An 11,955-nucleotide genomic window follows, 5' to 3' on the forward strand; every position below is an offset into this window, starting at 1 on the left:
TGAAGAATTGAAAACTTGATGTTTCAGAGGAGGAATGACTTCAGTATCGGCACTCTCCCAATCACTGAAAACTATGATAGGATACAAAGTCCATTCTTTATCGCTTTTATGATTTTTTCGAAGGATACCCACAATGCCTTTCTTTAATTGTTTTTTGGGATAAAAGTATCCAATGTGCTTCTCACAAAATTTATAATGAAGAAGGATGTCAGATAATCTGATTCTATAAGCCTCATATTTTTCTGGGGAGAGGTAGCTATTATAATAGTTACAGACAAACATCAACCTCTAGAAATTACCCATATCACGACGTGAGAAATGTTCGGATGGTTTAAAACTTCACGATCGAGGTTTGTCGAGGAAATATCAACCTATTGACGATTTAGCCAACAATGACAATGATGGCTTTCTTAATACCACTCGCATTCGTATATCTCCGAAGTCCCAAAGATAATGTTGAAGGTAAAGGGAAGGGGAATGTGATAGGTGGTCTGGACTAAAGCTAGATTTGGTCGTTTGATAAAAAAGGGGCTGAAGGCATGTTTCCATCGACTAGTATCTTCGATAGTCTCGCGTTCAGATTCAGAAGCAGAAGTTTCAAAAGGATGACAAGGAACTTCTTCTACAACATAATCCAATTCCCAAGAGGTATGAGGTCGATATGTCCTAGTAGAAGTAGAGGCAAAGGTATGGCTATCGGTTCTATCTTCAGAATGAGTATCTTTACTATTGGTACTAACATTAGAAAGGGTGTCTTCATTCGCCATCAAGATGACTATAAACAAGGAGGTGACGACAAGGATATTTTTAGTATCGTCAATTTAATATATATAGCACATAATTAATAATATAGTTTGATATATCAGAAATATCGATATGAGGGTTTTCAATCGATACATCCGATATGTAAAACAATATACAAAAGATTACACATATAGATCATGTTAGATATGTAAAGATGCAAACTTGTAAGCATTTTAAAGAATGATATAGAGTTTTTTACTATTAGATAACACAAACATATACAGATTTACAGTCTTCAAGTTTAAAAAATCTTCAAATCCCTAAACTGTTGGTTTTATTTCTTTCAAAGATTATATAATAATGTGGGTTTTAGATTAACAAGTAAAGTACAAGAAGTAGAGAACGTACCTTAAAACTTGCAAAAGTTGGCTTCTTCTAGAAAAGAACAGAGAGTTGCAAAGACGAAGACGAAGGGAGTATATTGTCTTTCTGGTTTTGCTAGGTAGCGTATAGAAAAAGTTGGAAAGATGAGGGAAAGAGAAACGATTTATTCAAATTTTTACATTTAAAGTTTGGATCGGGTTGTTACCCGGGCCCAGATATGAAAATAAGTGTTTATGATATAACCGCTTCTCAAAAAGTTGAAATTTGAAGTGAAATTTCAAAATTTCGAGAGGGGGAGATGTAGTGGGCAAATATCGTGTTTTTAGACATTTTTATCTGATATTTCAAAACTCAAGATATTGACATAAAGATTAATATCTCGGTATATTTCGTGGTTATTTCAAACATTTGTAGGTATTGAGTGGGGAAAGAAGGAAAAGACAATGGACACGTGTCATGAGTTGATTGGATCAAAGCTAATTGAAAATACTATATAAAGACTGAAGGAGTAGGAAAGAGATTCATTCAAACATTCCCACAAAAATTATTGTAACTAGAGAGAGAAAGAGAGAAAGAGAGAAAACAGAGCGATTGTAAAACCGCCATTGTTGTTCAAATAAAAAGCTTTAGCTTACTTCGTATTGATTCTTCAACTCAATTCAACCTCATTCAAATTACATTTCCATCACTCATCTTCAATTACGAACAGTAATTCGTGTGATCTTAGAACGATCATTCGAAGATTGTTCTTAGACATCACATCATCCACTTTCTCGTTTCCTTCGTATGTGGTAATTTGCTTTGCCTATATAGATCATGGGGTCATGGCGAAAAAGCCGTAAAAAAAAAACAAAAACAAAAATAGCCACTGAATGAATACTATTGGACAAGGGGGAGCTCCGAACTTTTATTTTGACTATTAATTTGAAAGACTGTGATTTCACACCAACTAGTTAATGAGTGTCATCCACTTTCTCGTTTCCTTCGTATGTGATTATTTGCTATGCCTATATAGACCATGTGGTCATGGCGGGAAAGCCGTATGTGTTTCACATTTGGTGATGGGTTTTCTAGTTCTTTAAAGTGATTTAATTGGGTACTCATCAAATTGGATTGGGCAACCCACCCCCCCCAAAAAAGAAATATTACAAGTTTGCCATATTATAAGTTTTCCATTAAAGCTCAGGCCCAACAACCAATTCAACCGCTCTCACCATAACCCGGATCGTTTGAGTGTACACTCAAACGGTCTCGCAATGTCGTTTGAGTGTACACTCAAATGGTCTCGACATGTTATTCTGCGTGCAAGATATACTCAAACTGTCTCGCCATGTTGTTTGAGTGTACACTCAAACGGTCTGCGTGTGTCGTTTGAGACAAAGCTCTCGGGTTTTTAGCTAGACGATATGGCTAGGTCGTTTGGGTAGTCTCTAGAACGACATGGTAGGGTCGTTTGGGGACTCTCTTCTTAGCGACATGGATGGGTTGTTTGGACTAAAAGCGATCAATTCCAAACACAATCTCAAACAAATTCGATTGGGTCAAGTTTACTTTCGAAGTGAAGGTCAATCAATTGAATTTTACTTTCGAAGTTTAATTTAAAAACATAATCTCAAAACAAGTCAATTAGCGGTGAAGGCCTAATTTATTCAAGTTTACTTTAAAAAACATGACTCCGAATTGGGTGAAGTCGCCAATTTCAATTCCCATTATTGAATCACAACTCAACACTCAAAGTATGAACACACGTAAAAAAATTCAGTCTTGCGAGAGAGATAATACCGGCTAAAACAGTTTGAAAAAAATGGTAGCCGGTATGCGTTGGGGGGGGGAGGGGGTATTGGGCTATTGTTGTTGGGCTGGAGGCTGCCCGATCGAATTCCAGTGGTGCCCAATACAGGACCCTTCTTTAAAGCATTAAGTTGAATTTTATAAAGTGGAAGTTTGGAAGATAGTGATGGGCCACTCCTTTGATTGCTTTTCTTCAGAAATGCTAATTGAGTAATTGATCACTCTTATTTTACCATGGTTCAAATGTTCAATATGATTTCTTCCTCCAATTGCAACTGTTACTGTGGTTACACGTCACAGCCATATAGACCTCGCCTAAGATCAACTATTCCAAATTAGACAATATACTCAGGTGTTTTAGTACTGATTAAGAAGAGTTCCAGACAGAGAAGTTTGATACTCCAATTTCAAATTATTATTAATCGATTTCCTCTGCATTTTGGCACCATTTGCAATCTCAATTTCAGTTTCGATACATGCAAGTTTTTAATCCTAAGAAGTGATTAAGGAATTGAAGTTGTCATTTGCGAGCTTCTGCTGACTGCATGTCTCCTCACATTCAAACAAATAATGAAGAACGTGAAGCGTGGTGTATGCAAAGTTCTTAACTAAGTCACTAAATTAAAACTATGAGCAGTGATCGAACTACGTACGCCTTGTTTTCTTTGGCAATAATAAAAACTAAAGTTGAAATTTCAGCAATCACAAATGGCGCCTCAGGGAGAGACTAGCACTCCAAGTTATAACTTACTTGAATCGATCGATCCAAAGGTAATATCTATAAATTACAAGATCAAAACCATATAAGGAGTGAACAAATTGAAGTCCTAGGATATCCATGTAAATTCAGCATTTCTAGAGTGCTGAATTGAGCATACACTAGGCCGGAAGTCCTAGGATAAATTGAACGTATACTTCTTATTGCGAGACAGCGTATAGGCAAGCATTTTTAGAGTGCTGGGATAACCATACATACATATATTAAAAACTCGAATACGAAGTAAACACCCAAATATTTATTGATTTCGATACAAAGATATTCTTTTTTTATTCAATGGAATGAATACATTTATGTGCAACCACAATTCCAACGAATGGTTTACATATAGTATATACCAAATTTTTGGCACGGAAGTCCTTTGTCCTTCAGGACGTGGCTACAACTTGAGCGCAAGATAACATTAATAAAAAATCACTGGATGCTCTCCAACTGCTGCTACATAAATCTTTGTGAAAGCTTCTTTTAAGCAAGAACTAAGCAGTTTGGGATCAATAAATCCCTTCTCCGTAGCAGCCGTCATTCTTAGCTTCCCCGCGTAACTGACCATAGTAAACAAAAAGCTCTGCATCGCAAGTAGTACAATGTGGTTAACATCCCGTATATACACGTATTTGCCTAGATGACACAGATTTTAGCTTGGGGTATAGACTTCTGTGATATTTCCATCCAAATTTACTGGATCTATAATTCTACGTCCCGTGATTATTTTTTGAGTCCTCATTAGACCACCAAGATGCAGGTTACTTCTAAGATTCTGTGTTAAAAAAAGTGGTTATAGGCCTTTACTAAACCATCTATTCCAATGCAAAACCGGGTCAATGGACAAGAAACTTTAAAGCACCTTTCCCCGAAAAGTTATCCCTCAAATTTAAGGAGCATGTATAGGATTTTGATTTACCTGAGGTACTCCAGTCACACAGAAGTAGAAGCTATTAAGGGGGCGTCCACCGATGGACGCTTTCTCCACTGGACCAATCATATTAGTAATCGTCATTGTTGTATTCCTCATAGTTGCCATTATGAACTCAGCTGCTCCCTGCAGAAGAGAAAATAATAGATGAGATCTCTGTAGATAATAAGAATTTTCAATTTTGCTAATTACAACTACTAACCTCTGGCCCTCTTAAGCTTCCCAACATGGACAATAGTTTGCCAGTGAAATAAGTTGCCATTGAGTTCATCTTTTTTCATTTCAACCTGCGATTTGGTAACGTACTCAAGGGGATCTACATTGTCTGCGTCCTTAAACGATGGAAGCAATACATTCAAAATCCGAAGAGATTGCCCCATATATTAGCTTTTAGCATTTCTTCAAGACTTTTGAAGCCTCTCAACATCCTTAAGTTCATAACCATTAATGCCGTGGAACGTGTTTCACCGGAAAATTTCCCCTTCCTTTTTGATGTACAATTGCATTGCATATGCTACTATGCCAGTCGTCACATCATTCACCGTCTGCTCATATGAAATGCAATTATTTAGATCGGAATGATTAAAATTCAATGAACTTCAGTACGAACAGATAAACCTTAGCATATATAGCTGAATCCCAGAACAGGGTATTAAAACCTTGCGTGACATGTATATGTAGTTCCTTGTTTTGAGTCGAATGCTGAAGATATATAACTAACTAAAGTTAAAATTCTGAAATTAACTAATCAAATTGCTGAATTTCAAAACTTACAGCTCCAACTTTGATCTCCTTATTGAAAAGGTCCATTACTCATCACCTAGAAAAAGACACGCTAGTTCGCGGCTCTTTTCAAAGGACTTCTACACCACCATAAAGAAATCCTAGACATAATGAATGGGGGTAGTTTCCTGGAAATAAAGGAGCCCCGAGGCATATAAATTTTGGAAGATCGGACTAAAGCGTAATAATAATCGGGTAGTGACATTACTCACACAAGCGCTAGTTCTTCTTCCAACAGTTAAAGGCTACCAGTATGTTTGAGGTTAAATCGGATCCCGAGCTTAAAACTCTAATTGAATCCTCACAAAAAGGTAGAGGCCATTTACGTACAACAAAAGCCTATCCCGTAATGAATGTAAATTCAAATCCATGTAGTTTCATTGAGTCCCGGAGCATCCCGACTCCACCGTCTCTATAACCTATGAACATTCTTGTTCCATTAATAGTGAACCTAACACCCCTTTGGAGACAAAATCCCAACCCGGTTGGAGAAATAACCAACAAGTCACACCTACGAGTACAATAATCAATATGTTAGGCAACGCCTGGTTATAACCAAGCTCCACCACAACAAGGGCGGGATCCGGGATAATTATAATAATTATAACAACCAAGTGCAACCTCGACAAAGTCAAGCACAAGGTCAATGTAGTTATAATAATTATAATGCTAATAGAGGTATCGTTTGTTAAATAATAACTATCACAATCCGGCCCATAAATAATCAACGAGATAGTTCGATCCATACCAATTCGCGACTTTTACACCCGCACAACCGATCGTCTTGACACCTTCATACAAGTGAGCCAACAACTTTTCCAAACCATGGCTCAATCTTAACCAACACATTTTACAATCCGTTAATAATTTAAACCAACGATTAGCCCAAAAGCCCAACCAAAAGTGTTTCGAGTGCCGCGATACCCAACCCTAAAACAAAGAACACGGCCTGGGGTAGGCGGTAATACTGAGTGCGAAACTACATCTGTAGGTCGACTAAATGGCATCACCACTCTCCGTTACGGAAGAGTGGTTGATAACAAAGTAACTATGCCTATAGTTACCCCATGATACTCCCTACACGGATATTGAACTAGATACCGAAATAGAAACTCAAGAACCTACCACTTGTAGATGTACCCGGTTAAACCACAACCTAAAGAAAGAGAAGCCAAGGTTACACATCAAGTCGAGCCATATGCTAAATATAGACCAAACCACTCCCTCTCGATTAGCCATGCTAACCAGGGATACTAACTTTGAGGAGATTAGAACGCGTTTCAAAATCTAACGATAAACCTTCCTTTTCGAAGGCTAAAAAGCTACCTAACCATGTTAAGTTTCTTAGGAGGTTGTGCACTACTAGGCGTAAAACCAACATACCTAAAGATGCCTTTCTAATCAACGGGTTCCTAACTTTATCCAAAATGGAATTGTTAAGTACAAGGACCCCTCGGTCATCCCATCTGCATAAATGCACCTTAGGAGATTCTCACACGACGATGACCGCTTACTAGACACGGGGCTAGTGTTAACTTATTCCGTTTTATTTGTATAAACAAATAGGTCTAGAGGAGATGCAACCTACTAAAAATGACATTGCAATTAGTTGATCGGTCTATTAAGTATCCTAAGGGTGTGGTTGAAAACGTCTTGGGTTAAAGTCCAAAATTTTACTACCCACCGACTTCGTTATCCTCGACCACGTAAGTCACTAACGACTCTTGTACCTATCATTTTAGGGCGCTCTTCTTGGCTAACGCCAACGCTTTATAAACTGCGATGGTTCGATGTCCTTGTCCTTTGGCCATCTTTCTGTTGAGGTAAATGTTTTCAAAATGAGGACACAAGATCCCCGATTCCTCTACAAATGGCGAGGTTAGCATGATCGAGCTTAGCTCAAGATTACTTCAAAACATGTTTTCGAGAAACAGATTAACAAATTCCTTTCCTTCGAAATTCAATTTAACAATGACTCCCCTCGTAGTAGAGAGGAAATCGAAGAAGAATTCCTCGCGAACTCTTTTGCACCGCTTTACCACTTCGCTAGTCCCCTTGCCAACAACCATTCATCCCTTTGATGCTATGGCGGAAGATGAATTTTTCAATCTCTATCCCAAAGGATCCTTTTGACCCACCTATTGAGGAATGCCTTGCATATATCAAGATTTCTGATGATATGGACTTGAGAGCTTTAGCTGAGAATCATTCACCTTCCATCACCAATATTCCCCACCCTCCACCTTTTCAAAGGAACCTCGAGTTTGCACTCGATCCTTTAGTTTCTCCTGTGCTTCATGATTTTTTAAATCCACCTAGTAAACAAATACTTCCCAAGGATAAACCACTTGACACCTTCATTTTCAGACTTGAGACAGTCCCTAACTACACCATGAATGAGTTTTGTGCTAAACCCACATCCTCATTTTTTCCATGCTTTCCCTCTAAAACTTATCCCAATCCACCATATTTTCCATAACCATTCACTTTTCCACACTTATTCACTAGGACACCCTCTCGTTCAAAGATGAAACATAAGGTGCATGCTCGGTTATGTTATAGGTCTATCCGACTTAAACTTTCATTCCACTAGGGTCGTCGTAGGAAATCTTGGTGCTTGATTGTGTTTGGATATGTTTTCTGTGATATTTATTTATGGAACGATCCACAACTATTTCGGTTGTTGATATATGATAAACTGCATATTCATACATATGTTTAGATAAGTCTAGGGAATCTAACTTTAAAAGACCCAAGTTTTCGTACAATACCAACTTTCTGGAGTATAGGCCAAACAAAATTTTCAAACTTAAAAATAGTTTTCCAATTTTGTTTGGGGGTGGCGTATTTTGGTATCCATTTCAAATCATGTTGCCACCCTAAGCCTGTCATGTTTACTCCAGTAGAGTTTGTGTTAGTTAGTACATACCAGTTTAATTATGCTTCATATTATCATATCATCTTTACAATATTTCTGTTACAGTGTACGCCAATTTTGCCATGTTTCTATGGTAAATTCTTTCCTTATCTCTTTACACTTTGAGGACAAAACGCTGATTGTTTGGGGGGGATAGAAACATTTGCAAAAATTAGACACTTTTAGGATGTAAATTACGACTTTTATTTATAAAATGTTAAAAATTATAAAAATTAGTTAGTTACATAATTTAATTGTGCTATTGAATTGTTTCATGAACCCTTCTCCCAAATTGTTTTGGGGTAGTATAGAAACACGATGTAAATGTTAAGCACTGATCAAAAACTTGTGCTATGGATAAAAAAAACTTGATGAACTGATCAAGGGGGGAAAAGAAGGGAAAATGTACTTTATGCGAGGTTGCCATTAAATAAAAGGTCGGGGTATCCTTAACCCCTAGTTAGTTCAAAAAAAAAAAATTAAGCACATATTAGGGTTGTATATTACGTATTATTTGTCTTAAAAATAATAAAAATAAAAATAAAAAGTTTATGCTATACACTTAGGAATATTTGTATTGTTTCTTTCTCTATGCTCTTAATAATCTAGAAGTCTCAATTAGCTTTTTGCATTAGAATAGTTTTTAGAAACTTAGGTTAATATGTAGGTAATAATCTTTTGCATCTATCTATAAATATATTACATGAGTATCTATGATTGTTGTCAAGAAGTTTAGAAATCTAGGCTAGAGTACTTATTCTACAAATCCCCGTGGAGAATATAGCCTAAAGCCTTATATGAGTGAAACATTTGAGAAATGACACAAGGGAGAAGTATATTCGAATAGAGAAATCACATCGCCCACTTGCTTGACCACTATACCATGTCCTAAGAGAGAATTTAGGCCCTTTTGGATCGATATAGCTAGAAATTCCGACCTAAGTATATTTTCCGCTAGTCACCCCACTGAGCCTTTCATTAGCCCTTTCATAAATCACAAATCCTTTACCCTGTTACAAAACAAAACAAAATAAAAAAAATTCAATCTACCCAATTTAGATAAGTCTGAGAATAGAATAAGGAAGAAAGAAGAAGGGAAAAACATGTGTAAACAAAAGTTAGTTAATTGCTTCAGAAAATAAAGAAAAGAAGTTTCCATCCAAAGAAAAGAAAAAGAAAAATAGAAATAAAATAAAACTCCAAAAAAAATAGAATAAAAGGAGTCAAAAAGCCAAAGAAAAAAAAAAAAAATATGGCTAAGGATGGAAACAAAGTGTAGAAGCAAAAGTAAATAACAAGGTTTTCTAGTTACATAATATGAAAACTCTTTTATCTCGGACTTGTCCGCTTTGAATATCCATTTCCTTCCTTCTTAAACCATCTCCTAATAATTCAAACACCTAATAAAGACCTCTAGCTCAATTAGGAATAGGTTAGTATGATAGTAAGTGGCAGATGTGTTTGATCGACTCCGGCTTCCTTTTGTGTATCATTGAGATTGTAAGGTAAAGTATGCCCACCGCATTAATTGGAGTAGCAAAACTTGAGTGGAAAAATCGGAGTGATTTTGTCTTGACTTTTATGTGAGAACCTACTTAAGGATCGATATTCCAAAGTTTCAGAAATGGACACAAGCATCGCATTTCATAGCATTACTCATTGTATATATGTTTATTCAGAGATGATTGATTATTATGCATATATTAGCTTAGGTTTCGACATGATTATTCTCAGATTCATTGCTAGTAAGATGTGTAGATAATTGAGACATGAATAAGGAAACAATAGTTTTCTTTCTTAGTCGCTTGTAGTATAGATGAAGTTTGTGAGTACCTTCATGGAAAACTCTCACGGAAGGTTATAACTTCGTCCACTAGGGAATTCCTAGTGGTTTAAGGCCTTGTTGCATATATGGTCAATGCAATCGCGACTCAAACAAACGAGAGTAGTTAGAACTCAATTTTGGTCACTTATTCTAATTTCTCATCTTTGCTTGAGGACAAGAAAAATACTGTTTGGGGTGGTTTGATAAGAGTCCAAAACTGTAGTTTTAACCCCAGAATAGCCCATACTATTAGACCAATTATGTGAGTAATAATTAAGAGTTAACACTCGACACGTGTTTTTATGCATTTCGGGCTTCAAAGTCCATTATGTGCGAAATATGCCACTTTAGCGAGATAAAGGAGCAAAGGTCGGTTACTAAGGAGTTCCATGATTAAAGGCCAAGATTCAAGAAGATAAAGGCTTTCTAAAGCCCGGTCAAAAGCCGAAAAAGTCGACGCGTAAACAACACACAAGTCACAGAACTTCCAAAGGTCTTATCTTTGGACTCAGACCTCGAATGGGGCCTACCATATGTAAAACGACCGGCTTGGAAAGAGCTTTCCAATGGTTCAAGCCTTGACCCAATCAGAGGAGTAAAAGTGGACGAAAAGTCTGTTGAAGCTAACTGTAACAGAAAAGGCCTTTTGGACTAAAAGAATTAGGTTTTGGGCCTGATTCTCTGGCCCAAAATATGGCTCCAAGCCCATGCACGATTTTTGGATCTGAATGTATAAAAACCAAAGCTTCACTCTTTGTTAATGGTAGATAGTTAGACCTAGATTAGAAATTAGATTAGTAGCCTCCATTAATTAGTTTTAGATCTTAGTTTTAGAATTTCATTCCCTGTTTTAGATTAAAACTTTATATCATTGTTCTTTATTGATTAGATAAATAAAATAGTTACTCTTGTCAATTTCAATTTTTGTCATTTACAATTTATTAGATCTAATTTCAATTCTTGTTATCATTCAATTCTTAGTTATTAATTAGATTTCGATTATTGTTTAGTTAAATTTCATAAAGTTAGAATCTTTGTAATATGTTGTATTCAATTTTAATGGGAAATGATGGTTGGATGAATCAAGGCTAAAACCTTCATTAGAGGGGTTGATGAAGCCTTGATGAAAACTTAGTTGTATAGTATAGAAGCGTTGTAGAGTCTATTCCATTCTAGAAGGTCGTGTTTCGCCATAAGAATGGGTGGACGACCTCACATGCTAGTTATAATTGGTAGAAATGCCATGTTAATTAGGATTAGAACGAGCAATTCTTACCGTAAGAACATAAGAATTGGATTACAACAGTCTATTCTAGGTGATTAAGTTGGATTTGAGGTGGATTCAATTCCCCTAATTCTTTATCTAGATTCAAGAACATTAGTATTTCCATATATTTCGTGAGTGACATTCAACATATTGCTTTTCATATTGCATCGTAGTATAATTCCCCTTCAGAAAGCTCTCATTAGACTTAAGACCGACTAATTAGATTAGAAAACATTCCATGCTAGAGAACTAGGGAGTGGAACGAATTTGTTACTCCACTCTATTTCAATAGATTCGGTGAGTAGAAAACAAATATCTTTGATAAATATAAACACGTAAATAGTTTTTTAGTTTACTTACGCTTTGAGTTCATCGCTCATTTCAGAGGTAAGACTATTCAATTTTATCTTTTACCAAAAGGGCGCTCTAAAATGATTGAAAACAGAATTAGCTTACTTACGTATCTAGGATAACAAAATCCGTGGGATGGTAGAAATCTTGGACCTTAACTAGCATGTTTTCCATTACACCCTTAGGATACTTGATAGACCTA

General features: G+C 36.4%; 1 protein-coding gene across 1 annotated transcript; it reads right to left on the reverse strand.

The window, feature by feature from the left end:
- Positions 1-3,913: 3,913 nt before the first annotated feature.
- LOC147509715 (wax ester synthase/diacylglycerol acyltransferase 9-like) lies at positions 3,914-5,155 on the reverse strand. The gene is made up of 3 exons (XM_086601945.1): positions 4,813-5,155; positions 4,599-4,736; positions 3,914-4,262 (listed from the first exon to the last, which is right to left on the reverse strand). The coding sequence occupies exons 1-3, from the start codon at positions 4,879-4,881 to the stop codon at positions 4,101-4,103; spliced, it is 369 nt and encodes a 122-aa protein (XP_086458071.1). The 5' UTR covers positions 4,882-5,155; the 3' UTR covers positions 3,914-4,100.
- Between the last annotated feature and the right edge of the window lie 6,800 nt (positions 5,156-11,955).

The sequence above is a fragment of the Coptis chinensis genome, chromosome 3 (genome assembly GCF_015680905.1).
Source record: "Coptis chinensis isolate HL-2020 chromosome 3, ASM1568090v1, whole genome shotgun sequence".
In the NCBI taxonomy this organism is placed as follows: Eukaryota; Viridiplantae; Streptophyta; class Magnoliopsida; order Ranunculales; family Ranunculaceae; genus Coptis; species Coptis chinensis.

Coding starts and splice junctions, on each gene's coding strand:
- LOC147509715 (XM_086601945.1), bottom strand. CDS start 4,881: ATGAACTCAATGGCAACTTATTTCACTGGCAAACTATTGTCCATGTTG. Junction 4,737..4,812: donor GAAGCTTAAGAGGGCCAGAG/GTTAGTAGTTGT, acceptor TCTCTTCTGCAG/GGAGCAGCTGAGTTCATAAT. Junction 4,263..4,598: donor GTGTGACTGGAGTACCTCAG/GTAAATCAAAAT, acceptor CTTGCGATGCAG/AGCTTTTTGTTTACTATGGT.